At 32.3% G+C, this 24,548-nt stretch overlaps 6 protein-coding genes and 1 non-coding gene across 7 annotated transcripts; 5 read left to right on the plus strand and 2 right to left on the minus strand.

Moving 5' to 3' along the window:
• Positions 1 to 30: 30 nt before the first annotated feature.
• Kpol_1041p41 (beta strand repeat-containing protein) lies at positions 31 to 3,168 on the minus strand (the record flags this gene model as incomplete). The annotated part of the gene is made up of 1 exon (XM_001644791.1): positions 31 to 3,168. One exon carries the CDS (start codon positions 3,166 to 3,168, stop codon positions 31 to 33), a length of 3,138 nt encoding a protein of 1,045 aa, XP_001644841.1.
• A 2,465-nt stretch (positions 3,169 to 5,633) lies between these two features.
• RPT6 (proteasome regulatory particle base subunit RPT6) lies at positions 5,634 to 6,845 on the plus strand (the record flags this gene model as incomplete). The annotated part of the gene is made up of 1 exon (XM_001644792.1): positions 5,634 to 6,845. One exon carries the CDS (start codon positions 5,634 to 5,636, stop codon positions 6,843 to 6,845), a length of 1,212 nt encoding a protein of 403 aa, XP_001644842.1.
• A 909-nt stretch (positions 6,846 to 7,754) lies between these two features.
• Positions 7,755 to 10,457, plus strand: Kpol_1041p43 (uncharacterized protein; the record flags this gene model as incomplete). The annotated part of the gene is made up of 1 exon (XM_001644793.1): positions 7,755 to 10,457. The coding sequence occupies one exon, from the start codon at positions 7,755 to 7,757 to the stop codon at positions 10,455 to 10,457; it is 2,703 nt and encodes a 900-aa protein (XP_001644843.1).
• Positions 10,458 to 12,125: 1,668 nt separating this feature from the next.
• Positions 12,126 to 13,460, plus strand: MET17 (bifunctional cysteine synthase/O-acetylhomoserine aminocarboxypropyltransferase MET17; the record flags this gene model as incomplete). The annotated part of the gene is made up of 1 exon (XM_001644794.1): positions 12,126 to 13,460. The coding sequence occupies one exon, from the start codon at positions 12,126 to 12,128 to the stop codon at positions 13,458 to 13,460; it is 1,335 nt and encodes a 444-aa protein (XP_001644844.1).
• A 244-nt stretch (positions 13,461 to 13,704) lies between these two features.
• BPT1 (ATP-binding cassette bilirubin transporter BPT1) lies at positions 13,705 to 18,495 on the minus strand (the record flags this gene model as incomplete). Its single annotated transcript, XM_001644795.1, has 1 exon — positions 13,705 to 18,495. A coding segment is annotated over one exon (4,791 nt), but the record flags the coding sequence as incomplete, so codon positions are not given.
• A 1,848-nt stretch (positions 18,496 to 20,343) lies between these two features.
• Positions 20,344 to 20,414, plus strand: Kpol_1041trna3. The gene has a single exon. It is a non-coding gene; the product is annotated as a tRNA-Gly (tRNA).
• Positions 20,415 to 20,955: 541 nt separating this feature from the next.
• Positions 20,956 to 23,097, plus strand: KEX1 (serine-type carboxypeptidase; the record flags this gene model as incomplete). Its single annotated transcript, XM_001644796.1, has 1 exon — positions 20,956 to 23,097. The coding sequence occupies one exon, from the start codon at positions 20,956 to 20,958 to the stop codon at positions 23,095 to 23,097; it is 2,142 nt and encodes a 713-aa protein (XP_001644846.1).
• Positions 23,098 to 24,548: the final 1,451 nt, after the last annotated feature.

Here is a 24,548-nt window from a genome sequence, read left to right on the forward strand (position 1 = left end):
AGAAATAAAATTCATTAAAATGGGTATACTCTATACAAAATATAATACGAACGATAAAATAATAAACGTAAAGTTGGAACTTAATATAGAACCACCACCAGTATATTCTGACATGGTGTAACTACTAGAGGAAAAATGATTAATATCCGAGGTTACTGATTCAGTACCGATTGAAGTTCTTGATACAACATCACTTGGAGCTGACAATGAAGTGGTACTTAAATCACTATTTGAAGTAACCGATATATGGTTCTCTTCCGTTGGATTTGTAAATGTAACTGATGGTACAAGTTTAGAACTTATAACTTCTGTAGTTATTGTCAATATTTCTTGAGAATAAGTTAGTGTTGATTCTGTAATTGTAATTTCTTGAGTTTTAATGGTATAACCTGTCACCGTCTTAGATTTCCCACTAATAATGTCAGAATTTGTTTTGGTAATCACATATGTATATTCACTTTGGATCGGTATTTGAGTAGTTGATAAAAATGTAGTTGTAGTTGTTTCAAGAGATAATGTTGAAAGCAATAACGATCTTGTCGAAGTTTCTATATCTATGGAAATACTTCCTTCACCAACAGATGTTTTAGTTTCTGAGGTGGTAATCACAACCTCAGACCCTTCAATTACAGTTACAGTTTCAGATTTAGTAATAGGAATACTTGTTGTATAAGTACTCTTTTGAGATGGGACTAAAGTGGTAATTGGAGATGTAATCACAGTAGTTACGGTGATGTTATCTGTTGTAATATAAATAATAGAAGGTGTTAATGTTGTAGTAACAACTTCTGTAATAGTTGAATTTCCAATAATACATGATAAATCATTAGTTTTGTTGTCAACAATTGTAGAAGTTTTAGTAATATTTGTCATGTCAGTAATATCCTCTGTGATAATTTCATTAATAGTGTGTGTCACATTTATGATGTTAGTATAGTTTAAAGTTTCTGTCACATCAATAATATGGAGAGTATCAATGATGGATGTGTAATTATATATACCGGTAGTAGTCAAAATGTTGCTTATTTCTACAGTATTAGTAACGACTTCATATTCAGTAGTGTCAAATACGTCAGTTTTGTTATAGGTATGTGTTACATTATGAGTATTTGTAAAGGCAACTGTATTGGTAACATCAATGGTGAAAAATTCATTTTTAGTCTCTGTTGTGTGAAGTGTTTCTGTTATCAATCGTGTTTCTGTAGTATCAATAGTTCTTGTTACATTCTGTGTTGCATTTAAAGTCATAAACTTAGTAAATTCAACGGTATCTGTGATTTCAGTAGTTTCTGCTACTTCTATAGTTGCAGTAGTTGCAGTTGTTAATGTTGTATCCAATGTATGTGTTTCTTCAATTGTTTCAGTTAATGGAATAACATTGGTGATGTTAACAGTATATGTTTCGCCCTGTACTTCAGTAACATCAAATGTTTTTGTTTCCTCTATTATATTTGTTATATTTACAGTATTGGTAATGACCAAAGAAGTAGTTGATTTAATTGTATTGAAAAGATCAACGTATGCAAACTCTTCAATAATACTCAAAACATTATGTGTACTTGTCAAAGAACTTGTAGAAGTTGTTGGAATAGTATTTGTTATCTCTACGGTAGTTTGAACCTCATGTGTATGTGTGACATCTACAATGTTGGTGGTCAATAATGTGCTAGTTAGGTTTACCAGATGTATTTGGTCAATAATTGATGTCAATTCCATTGTTTCTGTCACTTCATGGGTCTCAGTGACATCTTTTACTTCTGTTTTATTAAATGTATATGTAACATCAATAGTATTTGTAACCTGAATGGTATCTGAAGTATTAATTGTTTTAGTAACTTCGTTGGTCTTGGTAATGTTATAGGTATTAGTTAATTCATGAGTTTCTGTAATATCAGTAGTCTTAGAAACATCAATGGTTTGAGTGACATTGTAAGTAGACGTGACATCGACAGTATGCGTAGAATCAATGGTCTCAGTTTTTTCATACACTCTAGTAGTGTTGATAGTATTGGTAGTTAGAATGCTATGGGTAGAATCAATTGTATGTGTTAAATCAATTTCTTCTGTAGTTAAGATAGTTGAAGTTGCAGTTATAGTACTTTTAATGCTATCAGTCTTCGTAATTTCAACAGTCTCAGTAACAATCTCAGTTACAGATACGTTGGTAGTTACTTCAACTACATCTGTAATAGGTTTTCCGATACTATTAGTTTTAGTGATAGTATTAATCTGTTGAGTTGTTAGTGTTTTAGTTATATCAATCGTTTCTGTTGATTTAATGGTTTCGGTTACATTTACGGTCAAGGAAGTATTGGCAGTTGAAGTCACAATAACAGTACTTGTCTCCTTAATGGTGTTTGTAACGTTAACTGTTCCAATTTCACTATGAGTTATAGTGGTAGCAACTGTTTCATAGGCAGTAGAAACGTGTATACTTGTAGTAACCGAAGTGGATGGGAGTATAGATGTGCTCGTAACAACAGTTGTACCAGTGACTGTGTTGAAAATTGTTGATATAACATCTTTAGTGCTTAAAACATTAGAAGTAACTAGCTGAGTGTCAGTGACTGTTTTTGTAATCTGTTGGGTGGAAGTTACAACAGAAGAGCCTATTTCTGTTACCGTTTCAGTGATAGCATGTGTTGAAGTGACAATGTTAGTTTGTTGATGCGTCACTGTTTCTGTTTCCTGAACAGTTTCAGTTACGACATTACTAACTTCAATAGTATTTGTAATCGTGGCATATACAGGTTGGGTAGAAGCAACCAAAGATGTAGTATGTTCTGTAACTGTGACAATGGTACTGACTTCTAAGGTTTCCGTTGTAGTTTGTACCAATTGTTGTGTTGAATATAATGTAGCCGTGAGGTAACTGGTTTCAGTAACTACAATAGAAACCTGTTGGGTATTAGTTACATCAACATTATTAGTTACGTCAACAGTATTAGTAACGTCAATGCTATTTGTTACTGTTGCAGTACTATATTGGGTGTTTGTAATAGTTACATATGCAGTACATCCTGCATTAGTAGTTACGGGAGTATTGGAATTACATATCCCAGATGTAGTCACTATAGTTCTACGAAGCGTCGTCGTTGGTATCTCCGCACTTACCACAATCGATTTAAGTAACAGGAACCATAGAAAAAATACCAGATTTTTCAACATTTCGTTATATTATGTATATTGAATAGATATTATCTCTAGATTCAGTTTCTTTTTTAACCTTGAGTGTGTGACGATTATTGTATGTTCTGATTTTGAATATAATATTAATTGAATATAATATTAATTGAATATAACGACATAAAATGAGATAGCTCTAAAATTTCAAACTATAAAATTATAATTATTTAACCGTCTTTATATATTAAAATCTCAAAAGTAATCTTTTAATTCGTCCTCATTCTAGAAGATAGTTACATCTTGTCTTGAAATGGAAATAATTACGTTTTAGCTAAGCGTTTGTTCGATCAGCTCTTTCTCAATCCAGTAAATCAAATTGAATCCCAAACCCACATACATAGCACTTCTTGATTTACTAAATTATAAAACCTATTGATACCCACCCGGATCATTCCATTGAACAATAACCGCTGACCACTGACACTGAATCACAGCCTTTTGCAAATATAATCAGATCCGAAAAAAAAAAGAATCAAAACTTGACTAGAAACAAAAAAGAAAGAAAGCTAGATTCTGAAACATTCAATGGTTCTTGTTATAACAACCAAAAGCAGCTTAATGATCCAAGACAGAGCTGACATCATTGTCTCTTTGTCGGTTAATATTGGAAGTTTTGCCGCTTTTTATGGACAAATTTTCAATTCTTTGTTTTAAATAAGTTCTACGGAATGTTCTTAAAGAGCTGCGCTAGATTCTGAGTAAAAGTGATTAACAGTTTTAAGTTGTGTAATTACCGAATCGGGTAATTACATGAAGTACATCAACATGTGTTGATTTGCTACAACAACGAGATTTGGCATTTTGGGACATTGAAATGTTAGAAGTTCAGAAACAAAGGAAGGTACATTATTATTTATCGATTACTAGTTCTCCCCTCGGGGGAGGTATTATAGTTTTTTAGTATAGTTACATGACATTTTACTCAAGATGTATGTACTTGCCAGTTTCTTTAAGTTTCAGAAGTTTTTTCTTTACATTCTATCGCCAAAGAAATAGTTGAAGCAAAAGCAAATAACAGACTTAAAAGAATTGTAAATGCTGTTGGAATCAAAATGAGTAACATATTGGATATTTGTCACAGGTTTGCACATTACTGAGTATATTTGAAAAGTTTTCTGTTTAATTTGTTTTATCCTATTAGCTTTGATAAAAATGTGGTCAAATTCTCTCTAATTCACAGATTTATTATACTCTAAATTTCTCTACAATGCATATAGAGTAGAAACTTAGTACCATTCTTTGGAGGAGGAACGGAATAAGCGGGTCGGTTAATACCGCTGGTATCTATTCTTCAATATATTTCAGATAGAAATCCTGCTGTTGTGTCTATCAATTTTCTTCTTGACAATGCCAATAGGTTTGAGCTTTATTGAGGTATTGGATATTATTAAAAAGTGGATGTTATTACAATCGTGTTTGTTCTAACAGTATCTTACAATTTGATAAGATATTTCCATTTACAAAATTTTAATATTTTAATTAGATTAAACTCAGTTGATACTCAAGCCGGAGAAAATACCCCTAGAGAGAGAGATTTTTTTCTTCTATTTCTTGTGATTAAATGTGTGGTATCATTTATTATACAATAATCGTAGCATTTCAGATCAAAATGACCTTTTTTATTACAAGTTTTCAAGCTTCTTATTTAAAAATAAAAAATTTTAGTCTTTTAAGTTTTGGTATCTCGTAGAACCTGAAACATTATAAATTTGAAATTTATAGCTTCATAATAGACCACTTATCATTACGATAAAAACTAATAGTATAGCATAGATGTTCATTCATCGAATGAATAAAGACACATGCCCCCTAATAGTAATTCGTAATTGATTTTTATCTTTATTTTCTTCTTTTGATCTACATGCACCATTCAAAGTGTAATCAATGATGTTCACATAAAATTCATTCTTCAAAAGTATGTCTCATTGAGCTCGGTTCATGTCAATTTTTTACCAAATTAGGTAAACATCATAACATGAAACTGAATCAACAAGTTAGAAAAGTACCTCTGATTTTAAGCGGATTGTTAACCTAATAATAAATCAATTCCTTCCATTATAGTATATCTTAAACACTTCTAAACTTTATCGATGACCATTCTTCTTAAAGGGCTCAATTTCACTTTTGAATGATATGATCCAAAATACGTACATAATGATCGTTTCTACAATTTAGTTTGGAAAATTGAAGGGTGGCAAAATAAAAAGATTAAAATTTGAAATTAACCAATAATTTAAACATCGATGATGGTTACTATTATTGATAAATAAAGGTTTAAGTCAACAATTCAGAAAGGGATAATATCTCTGTAAGAAAGTGTTTTAAGGTTTCCAGTGTTGTGATTTTTTTCCCTTTGGTTTTTCGATTGGATTAAGAAATTTGGAGATTTAAAGGATTTTAAGTTGAATTTTTAGACAAAACTGTAAATCTGTTAATTGGAAGAAATTATGTCAAGTGTAGCAACTGCTTCGGTAAATGCTCATGAAGGTGGTATTAAACCATACTTTGAACAAAAAATACAAGAAACTGAATTGAAAATTCATGAAAAGACTGAGAATTTACGCCGTTTAGAAGCTCAAAGAAATGCTTTAAATGATAAGGTTCGTTTTATTAAAGATGAACTACGATTATTACAAGAGCCTGGTTCATACGTCGGTGAAGTGATAAAAGTAGTATCTGATAAGAGAGTTTTAGTCAAGGTTCAACCGGAAGGTAAATACATTGTGGATGTTGCAAAAGATATTAATGTTAAGGATTTAAAACCATCACAAAGGGTATGTTTAAAGAGTGATACTTATATGTTACATAAAGTTTTGGAAAACAAAGCAGACCCGTTAGTTTCATTGATGATGGTTGAAAAAGTACCAGATTCTACTTACGATATGGTTGGTGGTTTAACAAAACAAATTAAAGAGATTAAAGAAGTTATAGAATTGCCTGTCAAGCATCCAGAATTGTTCGAAAGTTTAGGTATTGCACAACCAAAGGGTGTTATCTTATATGGTCCACCAGGTACAGGTAAGACCCTTCTAGCAAGAGCTGTTGCGCACCATACCGATTGTAAATTTATTAGAGTTAGTGGTGCTGAACTAGTCCAAAAATATATCGGTGAAGGTTCCAGAATGGTGCGTGAATTGTTCGTAATGGCAAGAGAACATGCGCCATCCATTATATTCATGGATGAAATCGATTCTATAGGTTCTAGTCGTGTTGAAGGAGGATCCGGTGGTGGTGATTCAGAAGTCCAAAGAACCATGTTAGAACTATTAAATCAACTGGACGGTTTTGAGACGTCAAAGAACATTAAAATTATTATGGCAACAAACAGATTAGACATTTTAGACCCTGCTTTATTAAGACCAGGTAGAATAGACAGAAAAATTGAATTCCCACCACCAACCGTAGCAGCAAGAACAGAAATTCTAAGAATTCACTCCAGAAAGATGAATCTAACCCGTGGTATTAATTTAAGGAAGGTAGCAGAAAAAATGAACGGCTGTTCAGGTGCAGATGTAAAAGGTGTTTGTACTGAAGCCGGTATGTATGCATTAAGAGAAAGAAGAATACACGTCACACAAGAAGATTTCGAATTGGCGGTAAGCAAAGTAATGAACAAGGGTAGCGAGACTGCTATTTCAGTGGCAAAGCTGTTCAAATAGGTTGTCATCACATATATATTTTACATACAGTCCCCACATTACATACATAAAATAAACTTGTCATTAATCAGTTTACAATTAATCAGGGCCTCCCCTGGCAAGCTGAACCATGGGTAAGATATGATACTGTGATAATGCTAAGAAGTATCTTGTACTAGCGAAGTATCCAAGTTTGGGATCAGCTGAGTTCAGCGTTTACGGTTTGACTTGGTTTGACTTGGTTTGGGTTGGCTCCCCCCCATCAGTTGTGAATCTATATGTTCTTCGTCTACAACGACTCAAACCGTCCATTTTGTAAATTCAAAATGACTATCGTCTTATTCTACGGCTGTTTCTTTGTGTTTTATTAGGAAACATTCACTAGTAAAACGTAAAATATGAAATTTTGTTTAAAGGCTCTTTCTCTCTCTGTTCTGAGCTTAAAGTTAACAAAGAATGCGAAATGAATGAAGGATAATCAGAGTTTAAAACTTGTTAAACTCAATTAGAACTTCTTATTTTACGTTTTATAAGGTTAGATATACGTTTAGAGTTCAAGTATTGAATTTAATATTAATATATACTATTTATAAGGTTTAACTTTTGTTGGGGAGGTTCCTTTATCCAAAGAAATAAATCGTTATTAGTAACATTAAATATATATATATATATATATATATATATTTTAGGAATTTTGTTACAATACGTATTTAATATATATATTTTATTTTTTTTGAAAATTGGATTGTGTGTTATATATTGAGTTCAACAACAATTCAAAGGGTACCTATCACCAATAATATACATTTTATTAATATTAATACTAATATTAATTTTTTTTTCTATATTTTTGGTTCGAAATAGATATATATATATACTTCATATTTTGATAGAGTTGATTGTATTTTTGATTTTGGAAGAATCCGTCTGATGTCTGCAGAAAAGAAACCACACACTTTACAGCCGCAAGAGAGGCAACAGTCAATTGATGAGCAAAATGGATATTCTCATGCAAATAATTATCATGTAAATCACAATAAATATCAGCAAAGACAGAACTACAACAAGCAAAATTACCATCGAAATGTTAGGTATAATAATAACGGAAATAATAACAACAATAATAACAATGGTAATGGTAAATACAATAATTACAACCAAAACTCACAATATGGCAGGTACAATAATGGTTTAATGAATAGAGGCTATAATAATGGTTATAAGAATCATAGGGGTGGCATGCAACCTATTGTTCATATGCAATGGCCAGGTTATGCAATGGCTCAACCAATGTATTATATGCCACAAGAAATGAATATTCAACATTCTCCTGCTGCTATTGATTTGCCTTCAACTACTTCTTCCACCACCTCTTCATCAAAGTCAGGGAATTATAGCCCTGCTGGTAAAAGAATTGAAATCACAACAAAAAATGGAGAGCAATTGGATTTAAAGGCAATCCATACTAAATATCTAGCAGACTCTAACCAAGAACAATCATCAAAGGAAAATACTCCAGGTGAAGAGGAACCGAAAAGTGACGAACAACCTGAGTCAGAGGAAAATTCTGAAGAATCTCTATCTGAAGCTGAAAAGACACGAAAACTGTTCTTGGAACAGATTAAACTTCGTAAAGCTGCTCTTGAGAAAAAGAAAAATGAATCTGACCTACAAAGTGATACTAATGAAGAAATTAGTACAAACGTAGAAGTTCCAGAGGATGAAAACTCTAATGATACTATTCCCCCAGTAGAACATGAAACCCAATACTTGAAAGATAATGAGAAAGAGGTTAATGATAATGAAAAAGCAACCCAAGAAAATCCTTTAGATAATGCAAACGAAGTTAATAAGGAACTGGATTCTACTGATGTTGAAACAAAGGATGATAAAAGTAATGATTGTAGTACCGATGTTCATGATAATAACTCAATGACTGTAAGTAACTTATTAGAAATATTGCAAAGGGCTAAGCCAATTGAAGATATTTATTCATTCGAGTATCCAAAAGGGTTTGAAAAACCAGATTCAAAGTATTCAAGGTCTAATATTAAATATACCTATGGTCCAACCTTTTTATTACAATTTAAAGATAAAATTAAGGTTAAGCCAGATACTAAATGGATAGATGAAGCACTATCGAAAATTGTAATTCCACCTGGTATGACTAGAATTGATAGAGTGAGAGATGGAAAATTTGGTATGGGCAGTCGTCTAAGCAGTAATCGTGATTTCAGTAAGACAGGTTCTATGAGAAACATGGATGGAAGATCGAATTCAAGAAATAACTCAAAGAGGAAGTCTAAAAGAGGTGGTATGGAAGACAGAAGGTCTACAAGGGCCTACACATCCAGAAAAGAGAGGGAAAGAATGGCAGAAGGTAGATTAGAAGAAGAAAAATTCACAGAGGGAAAGAAGGAAGAAGTAGCACCGCTAGTCCCAAGCGCAAATAGATGGGTTCCTAAATCAAGAATGAAGAAGACGGAAAAGAAACTAGCTCCAGATGGTGTAACAGAATTAATTGATGAAGAAGAAGCCAAAAGAAAGATGAAATCATTGTTGAATAAGTTAACTTTAGAAAAGTTCGATACAATTTCTAGTGAAGTATTAGCCCTAGCGAATCAATCTAAGTGGGAGTCAAATGGTGAAACATTGATAATCGTTATCGAAGAATTATTCCATAAAGCATGCGACGAACCTCATTGGACAGTAATGTATGCCCAATTGTGCGGTAAGATAGTTAAGGAATTAGATCCAGAAATCAAAGACGAAAATAATCCAACTAAGACTGGTCCAAAATTGGTATTACACTATTTAGTTGCTAGATGTCATACAGAATTTGAGAAGGGATGGTCTGATAAACTACCGACAAACCCAGATGGTTCTCCATTAGAAATTGAAATGATGTCTGAAGAATATTACCAAGCGGCTGCCGCCAAGAGAAGAGGTTTGGGTTTAGTCCGTTTTATTGGTTTCTTGTATAGATTGAACTTATTGACAGGTAAGATGATGTTTGAATGTTTCCGTAGGTTAATGAAGGATTTGAATGATAACCCAACAGAAGAGACATTAGAATCTGTTATTGAACTGTTGAGTACTGTAGGTGAACAATTTGAGACTGATAGTTTCAGCGCAGGCCAAGCAACGTTAGAAGGCTCTGCGTTATTAGACAGTTTATTTGGTATTATCCAAAAAATTATCGATAGCGGTAAGATATCTAGTAGAATTAAATTTAAACTGATTGATTTGAAGGAATTGAGGGAAGACAAGAATTGGACTGGCGTCAAGAAAGATGAAGGACCAAAGACTATCTCTCAAATTCATGAGGAAGACGAAAGACAACGTAAATTAAAAGAATTGAAAAACAGTTCTAGAGGAGGATCAAGAAGAATGAATAGTAACTTCCATAGTAATAATAATAGTCATAATAATAGCGGAGTAGGTGGTGGCAGGATGTTATCCAGAAGAGAACAACCTGCGGTCTCCAAGGATAATTTTATCACCACTCGATCCACATCATCTAGAATGAACCAAAAGGTTTCTTATAAAGAAGAAACTGTCCCAGAACCACAGCCTACTGTGGTATCAAACATGTTTAATGCATTAATGAACCACGATGATGATGACGATTAATAAATTAGATTATAAATTGCGTATATATGTTCCCCCCCACACCACCACTTTCAAACCAAAAATATAAAAAAATAAATATAAAGTCTTTTTAAAACTACCCTGAATTCCATTTCTTGTGTTATAGTAGTTGTAACAAGCTTTGCTAGATTTATCAATTCTGCTTTGACACTAGCGATTGGATAGAGTATAAGTTGTATATAATAGTAATCCTTGAAAGATATATATGTTCTGGTGGTACCTTTTCATTACCCGTTCGAACCCTGCAAGATGCGTTCCAGCTGTATTCATTTTCCAATTTGTGAGAGGGTAACGAATTGATAACTATTTCCTTATTATCACGTGAGCATATTTACCTTGACATCCAACACAGAAACACACAAAATATTCCCTCAGGAAATTCTCTGTCAGCGTATTTTCACCCCCTTCTCCTCTCCCCCACCCCACCCCACCCCACCAAACGCCACAGTTTAAGAGAAACAGACCTACACACAGACCAAGAATTACACTAAAGATAGCACAAGATCACGCGATTTAAATTCAAGAAGCGGAAAAAAACAACACTTCCTGAAAACTCCTATTTCCGAGAGTTTTCTCCAAAACAACAGTCGTACAAACACCAACGGAATAACGTGACTCCACAGTTTTCTTCCCTTTCTTTTCCTCTCAAGAAACACAGAATTTAAAAAACAAAAACTAACGGTGTCATATCACGTTGTCCGCTCCCCATCTATAACAATGACTCCCCTAATTTGTGTTTGTTTTCGGAAGACAAATCAAACTTCACCAAATTTTAGAGGTCCAAAGAAATCGGAATAGTTTTGACCTTTTTGACCTTTTTGATTAATTGTTTTAGTTTTAGTTTTAGTTTCAATCTAATCTTATCTAGCCAGTCTAATCACAATCACAATCACAATCACAATCACATTCGGCAACCTCAATTTCTGTCAGTTCATTCATTCATTACTATTCAATTCTATTCCATTCCATTCAATTCAACAATATCCACTAGCCTCTCTAAATCTTGCAACCTTCTAAGTCAGTTAGAACACAAACAATAGATCATGTCACATTTTATGGGATTCCACTAACTAAATTTATCATAATCCAACCTTAAACTGTGTGCTCATATGCAAGAAGCATTGATTGTTACAATTATTCTTGTTGTGTTTTCATGTTTCTTTGACTCATAAGATAATTACGATGATGATTATGATTCTAATTACAGCTTTTAACACTTGCGACAATAACCACAGCTCTTGGGCTCTCTAGCAGAGGTTTGTAGATTGATCGATAAGACTCTTACTTGTTGCTATCACCATATAGTTTTCTTGGAAAAACTGGGAATTAGAAATTTTCAGTGAAAATAAAAAAAAAGAATCTAGCAGGAAAAATAGCCAATTATCATTTCTTGCCCCTGTATATAAACTCACCTTCCATCTCATGATCAGATCTTTGAAAAAAAATGTACTTCCTTAATGAATTTCATTTTTCTTTGCTTTCTAATTCTAAACTACAATAATATTAATTCAAGCAAGGAAATCAACATTGATTGATTGAAAAATACAAGAATATAAAAGAGGCTCAATCACTGAACTTCACCATTTATAGACTACTTCTTTTGCTTAAACAAAAAACTAAATTACTCATTTCATTATTCTTTAAACTAAAATGCCTTCTCATTTCGATACTATCCAATTACATGCAGGTCAAGAAGACGCAAGCACCAATGCTAATAATCCAAATGCTGTTCCAATTTATGCTACAACATCATATGTATTCAATGATTCCAAGCACGGTGCTCAATTGTTTGGTTTAGAGACTCCTGGTTACATTTATTCCCGTATTATGAATCCAACTGTTGATGTCTTTGAAAAAAGAATCGCTGCTTTAGAAGGTGGTATCGCTGCTTTAGCTGTATCTTCTGGTCAAGCTGCTCAAACTTTGGCCATTACTGGTTTAGCTCATGCTGGTGATAATATCGTTTCAACAAGTTACTTATATGGTGGTACTTATAACCAGTTTAAAGTCGCATTTAAAAGATTAGGTATTAATGTAAAATTTGTTGAAGGTGACGATCCAAAAGATTTTGAGAAATTGTTTGATGAAAAGACAAAAGCTGTTTATTTGGAAACCATAGGTAATCCAAAATATAATGTTCCAGATTTTGAAAAAATTACTGAAGTTGCTCATAAGCATGGTATCCCTGTCGTAGTCGACAACACTTTCGGTGCCGGTGGTTATTTCTGTCAACCAATTAAGTACGGTTGTGACATTGTAACACACTCTGCTACAAAATGGATTGGTGGCCATGGTACCACTGTTGCTGGTGCAATTATTGATTCTGGTAAATTCCCATGGAAGGATTATCCTGAAAGATTCCCACAATTCTCAAAACCTTCTGAAGGTTATCATGGTTTAGTATTTAATGATGCCTTTGGTCCAGCTGCTTTCATTGGCCATGTTAGAACTGAATTGCTAAGAGATTTAGGACCATGTTTGGATGCATTCTCTGCTTTCTTATTGCTACAAGGTGTTGAAACATTATCTCTAAGAGGTGAAAGACATGGTGAGAATACTTTAAAGTTAGCTAAATGGTTGGAAAAGTCTCCTTATGTTTCCTGGGTCTCTTACCCTGGTTTACCTTCTCATTCTCATCATGAAAATGCAAAGAAATATTTGTCTAATGGTTTCGGTGGTGTTTTATCATTCGGTGTCAAGGATCTACCAAATGCCAGCGATGAAAAGGATCCATTCAAGGCTTCTGGTGCTCAAGTTGTCGATAATTTGAAATTAGCTTTAAATTTGGCTAATGTTGGTGATTCTAAGACTTTAGTTATTGCTCCATACTTCACAACCCATCAACAGTTGAATGAAGAAGAAAAATTAGCCTCTGGTGTCACTAAAGACTTAATTCGTGTCTCAGTTGGTACTGAATACATTGATGATATAATTGCAGACTTCCAACAATCCTTTGAAAAAGTCTTTGCAGGTCAAAAACCATGATAAAATAACTTGAATATATGAATGTAATTTTTATGAAATAGTTAGTATCTACTTAACTGAAATGAAAGTGTTAAATAGTTGTGCTTTATTTTTATATGTATTATTATTATTACCATTGTTATCTTGTAAATTTTTGATAAATTGGTATTCCAATTAACTAATGACTGTCTTTATAAAATTATATAATTATTATACATATATATACGTATGATCACTATTAACTTGCAATTCCTAATTATTGGAATTAATCATTTTTGGTATTATTTGTTGGTAGTGCTTTATTTAAGTAACCACCTTTTTCACATAAGTTGTAAAAAATACTATTCTTATTTTCTAACAGGGTGTCAGGAGAATCGAATTCCCTGACTTCACCCTTGTCAAGAACTAAAATCTTGTCATATCCCAGAACTGTGTCGATCCTATGAGCAATAGTTAAAATGGTTCTATCAGAAAACTCATTTCTAATGGTTTCTTGAATAATCTTATCTGTTTCCATATCAACAGAGGCGGTTGCTTCATCTAATACCAAAATCTTAGAATGATTTAATAATGCTCTTGACAAACATAACAACTGTCTTTGACCAACAGATAAATTAGAACCATTTTCATTAATTTTAATTTCAAGTAGGTTATTATCTTTGGCTGAAACATTGGTTTCTTCAGATTCAGAATTATCATCCCTATTAGAAATAATTCTTTCCAAATGTGGCTTTAAGTGAGATGCTTCAATTGCCTTCCAAAGCTCTTCGTCTGAATGTTGATCAAACGGATCCAGATTAGTTCTAATAGTTCCTTCAAATGCTTGTGCATCTTGTGGGATAATTGCTAGATTGCTTCTTAGATCAGACAAACCTAAAGTTGAAATATCGACTCCATCAATAACAATTTTACCGTCGGTGGCTTCTAAAATTCTAAATAAGGCCAAAGTTAATGTCGATTTACCAGCACCAGTTCTTCCTACAATACCTATCTTTTCCCTAGGTTCGATTTCCAAGTTAATTTTATTCAATACAGGATCTAGATTTTTTCTATATTTGGTGGAATAATCGATAAACTTAATTGAACCATGTGCAGGCCAAGACTTTTCAGGTTTTGTTTCTTCAATTTCATGAGGTGGTTCTGGTGGTAATTCACAGTATTCTAATATCCTTTCCACTGAAACAATATTGGTTTCAATTTGCACTGACATCCTAACAATCCACATTAAGGAATTGGTGACTTGTAACGAATAACTCATTAACAAACCAACCATACCTGCAGTTAGTTGTTTGCTAGTACCGATTGTAGACAATGAAAGTAAACCTGTTGCCAAAACAATCAGAGCACCGATAGCTTGTAAACGAACAGATAACCATCTATTTGTAGATCTAAAGTTGAAGAGACAATCTATATTAAATTGAACGCTTTCAAAATTGAAGTAACTAAATCTTTTGGCGTGATTATAAGCATTTATAACAAGGTAACCGGCCAATGTTTCACTTATTAAGGACATAATTGGTGAATAGGTAATACTTGTCAATCTCTTTAGTTCTCTACTTGTTACAATATAGTAGGCTTGGTAATAAAAGTAAATAACAATTAAGAATATGTTGAAAACAAAAAACCAAGGCATATTATAACCCACTAAAATAACAGTAACAATATAACCTAACAGTGATCTAAAAAAATGAGAAAAGATAAACTGAAGTCCACTATCAACTGAATCTAAATCACCAGAAAATCTATTAATAATACGACCAATAGGTGTGGTCTCAAAGAAACTCATAGGACTATAGACGACAGATAATGCCATATTATCGTGAAGCTTTTTAGACCCTCTAATTGAACAGAAAATTAACATAACTATACTTCTTAAATTGTTGAAAGCTGCTGAAATTATACCAATCAAGGCATACACTCCGACAAACATCCATAAATTCTCATTAGAACCAGATTTTTGGTTGGATTCAGACCAGTGTTTTAGCCAGAAGTTCTCTGCCAGATCAAAAATTCTACTCAATAACATGAAAATGAAAAATAATGCTACACCTGAAACACCACACGCCTTAATATATGCAATATATACTGCAGTCTTGACACGACCTTCAGCAGTCGTCTCCTCCTTTTGGGCAGTTTTATTGTCACTCTTATTTATATCAAAAATAGGACGTGGTTTCAACGTTGCCATTGAAGCTTTTCTGGAACTAATTTCTAATGCTTTTCTTTGTTCCTTACCAGTATATGCAACTGTAGACTCTGCTAGATTGTCGTCGTCATTTTCAATTAAATTGTCATCAATTGGTACCACATCAGAAGTTTCTTCTGAAGTTTTACGTTCCTCACTTACTTCTTCTTTGCTGTTATTATCTCTGTCGTTATCGAATTCGTTGATTAAAGCTTTCAATTTGGAATCTTCGCTTGAGTTCATGACGTCATCATATGCACCTTCTTCTATAATTTCACAATTTTCTAATGCATAGATCTTTTGAGAGTGCTTTAAAACAGAAATTGCATTAGTTGTTAATATAATTGTCTTGCTTTTCAAAAGACCAGTTTGTTCATCTAAGACTTTTTCAATGATATTTTTACTAACTTCAGCATCAACTGCAGACAATATATCATCTAATAAATAGATATCTGATCTGGAATAGACGGCTCTGGCTAATGATAATCTAGCCTTTTGCCCACCTGATAATGAAATACCTTTTTCACCTACAATCGTTTCATCTCCATCCGGTAACATTTTCAAATCTTCAGTTAACTGACAAGCTTCGATTGTCAGATTGTAATAATGTTCGTCATATTTATGCCCAAACAAAATGTTTTCCTTAACAGAACTGTTCATAATCCATGCTTGTTGAGGACAATAGGCAATACTATTACCTCTAATAATAAGTTTTGGTGGAATTGATTCCTGTGCACCACTTATACATGGTAATTGTCCTAAAACAGCTCTTAATAAAGTTGTTTTACCAGAACCAACTCTTCCAACAATGCAGGTCAAACTCCCTTCTTTAACCTCAAAATGATTGACATTCTTGAAGGCAACCTGTGTATTATCAATAGTAGATTCTTCATCTCCATTTTCAGATGATACTAAGTTTTTCTTTCCCTTCCATAAAAATGTAGCATTATCAATTTCCACAGCACAAGAATGACCATCATTTTTTGGATCTGATTGTTCAATGAATGATCTATCTAATTCTTCAGTGGCTAAGAAATTCTTCAATCTTCCTAAGGAAACACTAACTTCGATTATGTTTGTAATAGTTGATGGGACTGAGTAAATTGCATCATTTAAGATGTTAAACAATGCTAAAGCTGGAAATACAATGTCTGGAGTTAATGCCATACCACTAGTTAAAGCAAAAATGATAAAGGATGAGCAAGTAACCATGATAGGAACACAATTCCAGGCAAAGAAGATACAATTACTGACAATACCTATTTTCTTGAAACTTTCAAGTTCTAAATCGTTACGAACATGATCCAATCTTTTTAACATTGGCTTTTCCCACGAATAAAGTTTGATAGACTTTATAGAATTCAGAATTTCTGTCAAAGTTCTAATTCTAATATCTTTGTATTTCATTTGTTCTTTGTTGAGTGACTTGACCTTTTTTGACAAATAAGCGTTAATAGGGATCATAATAGCCATTGTGACTATACCACCGATGACTGCTTCACCTAGTAACCAATATAAGGAGGTCAATACGATGACAATTTGAATAGGAGCACCGATGATTACTTGAGAGTTTTCAAAAAACCTTTGTAAACGCAATACATCGACAGATACGAAATTAATAATATCACCAGTTGAATACGATTCACGAGACGCTAGTGATAACCTCAAAGATTTTTGATAGATCAAAGCAGCAACCGAACCTCTAATACCTAGACCAACTTCGAAAATTTTAATATAGAATTGATTGTTTAAGAAAGTTGATAGGAAATTTGTCAGAAATAAACAAATTACGATGAAGAAACTATTTAGAAGCGGATATTTTTGTTCACCATCTATATTGAAACTATCGATAAATAATCTCAAGAATTGAGGTTCTATTACTGCTAACAGATCTTTTGTAGTTTCGAATACTATAGCAATGAACATAGAAGAACCAAAAGTTTTCAATAATGCCATTAATAATGAATTTTTACCATTCCATCTTTGAGTTTCCCAATTAGCGTTTAACCTTGAACTGACTTCACGGATATTTAAATCAATTGGAGGTAAAGGTAAATTATGAGGGTCTTTTACTTTTTTGTTACGGTAGGTTTCAGTGATCAACTTATTCATCCAAGTGAAAGATATATCCGCCAGAACATTAGATCTGATATAAATTTGATTTTCTTTATAATATTGAATAAGTTCAGCTGAAGGATTGTAAAAGGATATATCATAAGTAAAGATCAAAGCAGTATTGAATAATAAAACCCATTCCAGAAAATGAGCGTAATCATTATCAATTAATACCACTTTATTGTTATCTGGATGAAATAATCTTTGTATAATTTGAGTGCTTAAATTAAAGAATAAGAACATCGAGTAGAAAATTTGACCACCAATAGATGCAGTACTTCTAAAGAATTCTAAGAATTGGGTTGGTACTGAAATTAGAACTGTAAATAGAAAATTGATCAGGTATGAATAACCAATAATTTTTGAAGTATTTTCCATTGAACGATTCCATAGAAACAATAAACCCAACCAAATAAGCGATTGGAAAATCACAGTGGATATATGAATATAGTGAGCAAGTGACATGGAACTCCATTTTGAAATGTACTTAAAATTAGGTGGTATTCTAGTTTCCCTTAATAACAAAATGATCTGAATAAGACCAATAAATGCGAAAAAACAAGCAATCGAAATACTGGTCAATGAAATAAAACATGGAGTCAAAGCATTTGTTTTATTATCAAAATAAGGATTGTAGCCATAAGGGCATCCAGTTGAATTACTATTCAACATTATTGTAGTTTTTACTACTTTTATTCTTCTCCCCTCAAAAAAACAGCAGTACAGACACAGACACAACTCACTCCCTCTAGCCAACTAACTCTTTATATCTCTCCAATTAGTAAATAAAATGAAAATTAAACATTTAACTTAAACCTTAAAGGTTATCAAAACTTAAATAAACTAAAATACAATTTATCCTCATCGTTATATATATGAGTAGTATGAGCGTCTTTTTGAAACTTTTTTTCTTCTCTTCATTAGATTAACTAAAAAGGTTTATTTCAAAGGGTGCAATGATGAATTTTTTCAAAAAATTCAAAATTTCGAAATAGGTTATCTCGGTCGTAACTTCCTGATTTCTCTGGCAGTTTCTTTGGATCGTACCAGTTACCTAAAACGGGAATGTAATTTCGAATTCGAAAAATTATATTTAATCAGGGGCAGGGTAACAAGTTTAAATTGGTCTCTAAGGAAAGAGAGAGAGAGACATAGCAGAGAGTACAGTGATTAGATTAGATTAAATTAGTAATGCCAAAAAGGCAATGTGTTTATGCCATATAAGGTTTTTTGCAATAATTGGCTGTTTGTTGTTGTTGCCTTTTAGATTCAGCTCGAACTTATCATTCATACTCTTGGATTAGATATTTATGTATTTGTTTTACTTGGGCTGTAAGGAAAGGAGGAGGGAGATGCTTGTGTTATGAGAAATACTGGAATTATAAATAATATATCGTTATAGAAATTAATATGAATATGTTCTTATTATCTCTAATTAATTACAACTAATATAGAATTATGTATTCAAATATAAAAGTTACACTTCGACATGATAAATTTGGTGGGACGTGGGAATAAAGAAAAAAAAAACATGCAATGCAACTTGCAATCTCTTGAAAAGTAGCTCTTTTTGGAATCAATCCAAGATACTTTTAACCAACTTCTCTTCTTCTTCTATTTTTTTTTCTAGAGACTCTTCTTCTTCTTTTAGTTTAAGTTGTTCTTGTTGGAGCTTGGCCAATTCCAATGACGCCGATTCTAAAACATGCGACTCAACTTTTTCCTTCTTTGTTAATTTGGTAATCTGTTCAATCAAAGCATTACATATCTCTGTCAATTTTAGTATCTTAGCGTCTGTTTGTTTCTTATATTCGACAAATTCTCCCGACCAATATCTACTACTATCTGACATCTTAATACCAATAACTGCTGTGTCTATAATACACGAATGTTTCTAGAATGTTCTTGTTTAGAAATCAGAAATATACATCAAGAGCACTAGAAACTCTTTATTACCTCTTTATACATTATTACTTGAATAATAGCATTCTTAAATACAAAATATTTTATTTTATATCACTTTTGAGTCTTTACACAGAATCAATAATGGAATACATCAAGGGGACATTATTAGGGTACTACATATATATATATGTATATATACCGAAAGGTCACTACTTTTCATTATGACAGTCCGCATAAGAAGAAATGCTGAAGGGAGCTTCATGAAGTTATCTTTTATCTTGGTGTTTCTAGCAGCAGCTTGAACAACAACTCTATGAATACTTGCATTAAATTATCACCTCCTTCCTCCGGGAAGAACAACGAAGAATATTAAAAATTAGAGTGACTTAAGACTACCACCCATCCATTTCTATATGTATTTATAAAAGTATTTTACTGAAGTTTTGTAAATTAGAATTGAATTGCAATTAGTTAACATCCTTTGACATTTCAAGTTGATCTTGTTTAAACAGCTCTGAAGAACTGGACTTTTTTCGTAAGTTAGATGATGTGACTGTGATTATGTGTTATCATGATGGAGTATAATTCTAGATTACATTTGGTTGTTTGTCATCAATATACGGCTCATGTAGTTTCTCAACATCTCCCACCTTATCTTTTAAGGAGTCTAGACTTTTTTTAACAGTCGCAAAAAAAGAAGCGCAAGTGGTTTAGTGGTAAAATCCAACGTTGCCATCGTTGGGCCCCCGGTTCGATTCCGGGCTTGCGCAGTTTCTTTTTTACTTTTTATCCATCTTCTCCTCTCCCTTTCTTCATAAACTGATCAATATTTTAACCAAGAAACCCAAGAAGTAAATGCTAACTGAAATTTTTTTTCTATAAAGCAATCTCTGCTCAAATGCTTTACTAAGTTAAATTTTAAAAAATAACATATAGACAAAAGTAGGACACATCTGGAATTTATTTCTTGGCTTTGCTATTTTACAACCAAAAAAAAAAAATTATCCACTCAATAGCATAATATACGTGGATGGATATTGAAACATATCGAAGTAATCAAATTAATCAAATTATTCAAGTATCTCTCACTCATAATCTCAGCTTTTATATTAAAGTTCTATCCAAACCAATATTATAGTAAAGGATAAGTATTACTATATAGTAGGCTAATTTAACTTCATTATTGTCACTACTGCCACTTAAAGTGATATAATACTGTGATTCAGTGATCTATACATTCATTTAATATTATCATTTCATTTAGTCATTAGCTATCATCTTCACAGTAATATATTTATAATCAACTGTAACATGATGGTTTCTTATAAACTATTATCGTTGATTACATTGTTATTTGTTGCTCAATGTACCACAGGTTTACTCAAACAAGATGATTATGTAGTAAGACCTGATCTGTTGCCTGGTATATCCTCTATTAAGGATAAAGCATTAATTCCTAAAATGTATGCAGGTCATATACCATTGAACCTACAAAAGACTACCGATGAGAACGAAAATACAGATGAATCTGATTCAAATTCAAATACAAATTATTTTTTTTGGAAGTTTCAACATCAGTCCGTTGAATCCCCAAATTTAATTTTTTGGTTAAATGGTGGTCCTGGTTGTTCTTCAATGGATGGTGCTCTGGTTGAAACTGGTCCATTTAGAGTTGATAAGAACGGTAAACTATACCCAAACGAAGGATCTTGGCATAGCAGAGGTGATTTAGTCTATATCGATCAACCAATTGGCACCGGACTTTCTACTTCTGCAGCCATTCCAAATCTATTGGATGACTTGAAGGAGGTTTCTGATAATTTCATCTTATTTTTGGAAAATTATTTCACAATTTTCCCAAATGATTTAGATAAGGATATAATTATTGCTGGTGAAAGTTATGCCGGTCAATATATTCCATTTTTTGCAAAGGCAATCAAAGAATATAACCAAAAAATTTCAGATAATAAGAAAAAAATCAATTTGAGAATGTTACTAATTGGTAACGGCTGGATCGATCCTATCACTCAGTCTCTTTCTTATTTGCCTTTTGCTATTGAAAAAAATTTGGTTGGCAAAGATACTCCAGACTTTGAAACTTTATTGAAAGCTCATGAAAAATGCCAAAATAAAATTAACTCAATCAGTGAAGACGATAATTCATTTAGTCACGAAGAATGTGAATCCATTATCAACATGTTAGTATCGGTTACAAAGGATAACTCCCCTAATGTTAAATCAAATGAAGTTTGTATTAATATCTATGATTTTAATTTAAGAGATTCTTTCCCAGCATGTGGTGCAAATTGGCCAATTGATGTTTCTCATGTTGCAAAGTTTTTTTCAACTCCGGGTGTAATTGAAGCTCTAAATTTAAATGCTGAAGAAGTCCCAAGATGGAAGGAATGTAATTACGATGTTTTGAATCATTTAACTAATCCTGTATCAAAGCCATCTGTAAGATTATTACCCGAACTTTTGGAATCTGGAATTGAAATTATTTTATTCAATGGTGAAAATGATTTAGTTTGTAACAATAAGGGTATTACTGATATGATTTCCAAATTAACCTGGAATGGTGCTACCGGATTCTCTGACAAAGTTCAAAAATATGAATGGTTATTTAGAGATTTAACCAAAGATACTGAGGAACCAGCAGGGACCGTTACCTTTGATAGAAATTTGACATTTATCAGTGTATACAATGCTTCTCACATGGTTGCATACGACAAAAGTATTGTAGCCAGAGGTATTTTAGATATCTATCTAGACAATGTCATGCTGGTTGAAAAAGAAACCGATTCTCCCGATGTTTTGATTAGTACTAATGAACCAACATTTAGTGATATCGAAGAAGAAGAGTTAGATGGTGAAAAGGAAGACGAAAAAGATGGGGTCACTGAGGGCGATGGAGAAAAAAGTGATACTGACGAAGGAAAAGACACCGATAAGGGGAAGGATGAAAAGAACGATGATGATGACGATGATGACGATGACAGTGACGATGATAGTGACGATGACGATGACGATGACGATGACGATGACGATGACGATGACGATGATGATGACAGTGACGATGACGATGACGATGATGATGACAGTGACGATAACGAGAAGGATGATAAATCTGAAAGTGAAACCAAAACACATCCTAAAGCTAAGATAGCTCTGTTACTATTATTATTCATTTCTGTATTTGGTATAACAGGTTCTCAAGCTCTACGTCAACGTAATTTCCAGTTCAGAAGAGCACCACTTACCTCAAATTCTTTTTCATCTTCCAGTTCTCCTAATGACCCTAGTAATTGGGATAGTAATGATGATTTTGATTTTGATATTGAAAACGATCCATTACCAAGTACGAACAATAAACATAAAGCAGCAAAGAAGAAAAAAGACTATGTTAGCATCCCATCAGATATTGATGAGTCATTCGAATTAGCCGAAATTTAGATTTCAATTACACATTTAATATACTTCTATAAAATTTAACATATAAATAAGATAAACAAATAAGGACAATTAGAGAATTGATTTTTTATGACATCGTTAATATTATTTCATATAAACCTCTAAAGCAAGATTATAAGTACTTCACAACAAAGAACAAAGAATTTAATAAGATCTTGCTAAGGAATCTTTTTTTAAATATAATTGCTACATTTCAAGATGTAATATGGAATTTTTGTACTATCATATCTCCATTCTAGTGGAGAAATAAAATGGACTCTTGATAATATTTTAAAAGAGAGTCAAACATGTATACGGTTCAAATTGTATTCGATAAAAATCAGCTCAAGTTTGTATATTAGTAAAGTGAAAATAAGAATAAATTTGGAATTAATTCTTGTATAGTCAATAATATTTTTGTTAATTTCATTGTCGTAAGGGAATCTATTCCTGAACATATCGAGATCGCTAAGTGCAATTTAGAGAGTATAAGAGGACTTGGTATAAAATAGAAGATGAATACCATATTGTTCAGATGTAAAAGTAATATCTGATTGATTCATTTTGGTGATTGATACAAGATGTTTTTAATATAATATTTATATTTATTTCTCCGTAGTGTCTTATAAATGTAACTAAATAAATATATATTAATATTTTAGATAAACAATATTTTAGATGTACCAAAATGTCATGCCTTTTTATATGTTTAGATCCAATCTCATAATCTTAATATTATTTATTTATGATAATAAATTATGATGCCTTTGCACTTCACTTCTTATGATATGATTTGGCAATTACTTAGAAGGTCGAGTATGACATTTGCGATCGAACAATTGCAACGTGTCATAACCTTTACTGTCATAACCTTTACTGCCATAACCTTTATTGCCATAACCTTGAAACCCATTAGTGTGAACCATACATTTTAGGTTACAACACATATTTACTTCTACAATTAATAAGAAGCTAACAATTGCAAGGTAATAAAAACACATAATAATAATTTTAGAACTATATTAAAAATTTCCCCAGAATATCTGATAAATCTGGAACATTTGTAACACATATAAAAAGCAATTATTAAGAATAGTTTATAAAGTTGAGATTTGAAACGCCAAACTATCCGTAATATGAGAAACAGACAGGTACGTCACTTTATGTACGAAGAGAATGAGCATTTCCTAAGAACAACTTAAATATTTTCTTACCCGTACGTGATTCACTTCACGTAATTCTAGCATATAAAAAGAATAGAGAACTTTTGAAAATGTATTGTTTTGACCGGTTATTATATAATAGTGAATAAGTATTATATTAGTTAAAGAAGTAATATGTGTACTATATTCTAATATATTAGTATAAGCTAAAGGTAGATATACTGATCAATATATTAAGTTGTATATTGTAATAATAATTAAGTCTGTCCCTCTTAGTTTGGGAACTTATTC

The sequence above is a fragment of the Vanderwaltozyma polyspora genome, genomic scaffold (assembly GCF_000150035.1).
Source record: "Vanderwaltozyma polyspora DSM 70294 KpolScaffold1041 genomic scaffold, whole genome shotgun sequence".
In the NCBI taxonomy this organism is placed as follows: domain Eukaryota; kingdom Fungi; phylum Ascomycota; class Saccharomycetes; order Saccharomycetales; family Saccharomycetaceae; genus Vanderwaltozyma; species Vanderwaltozyma polyspora.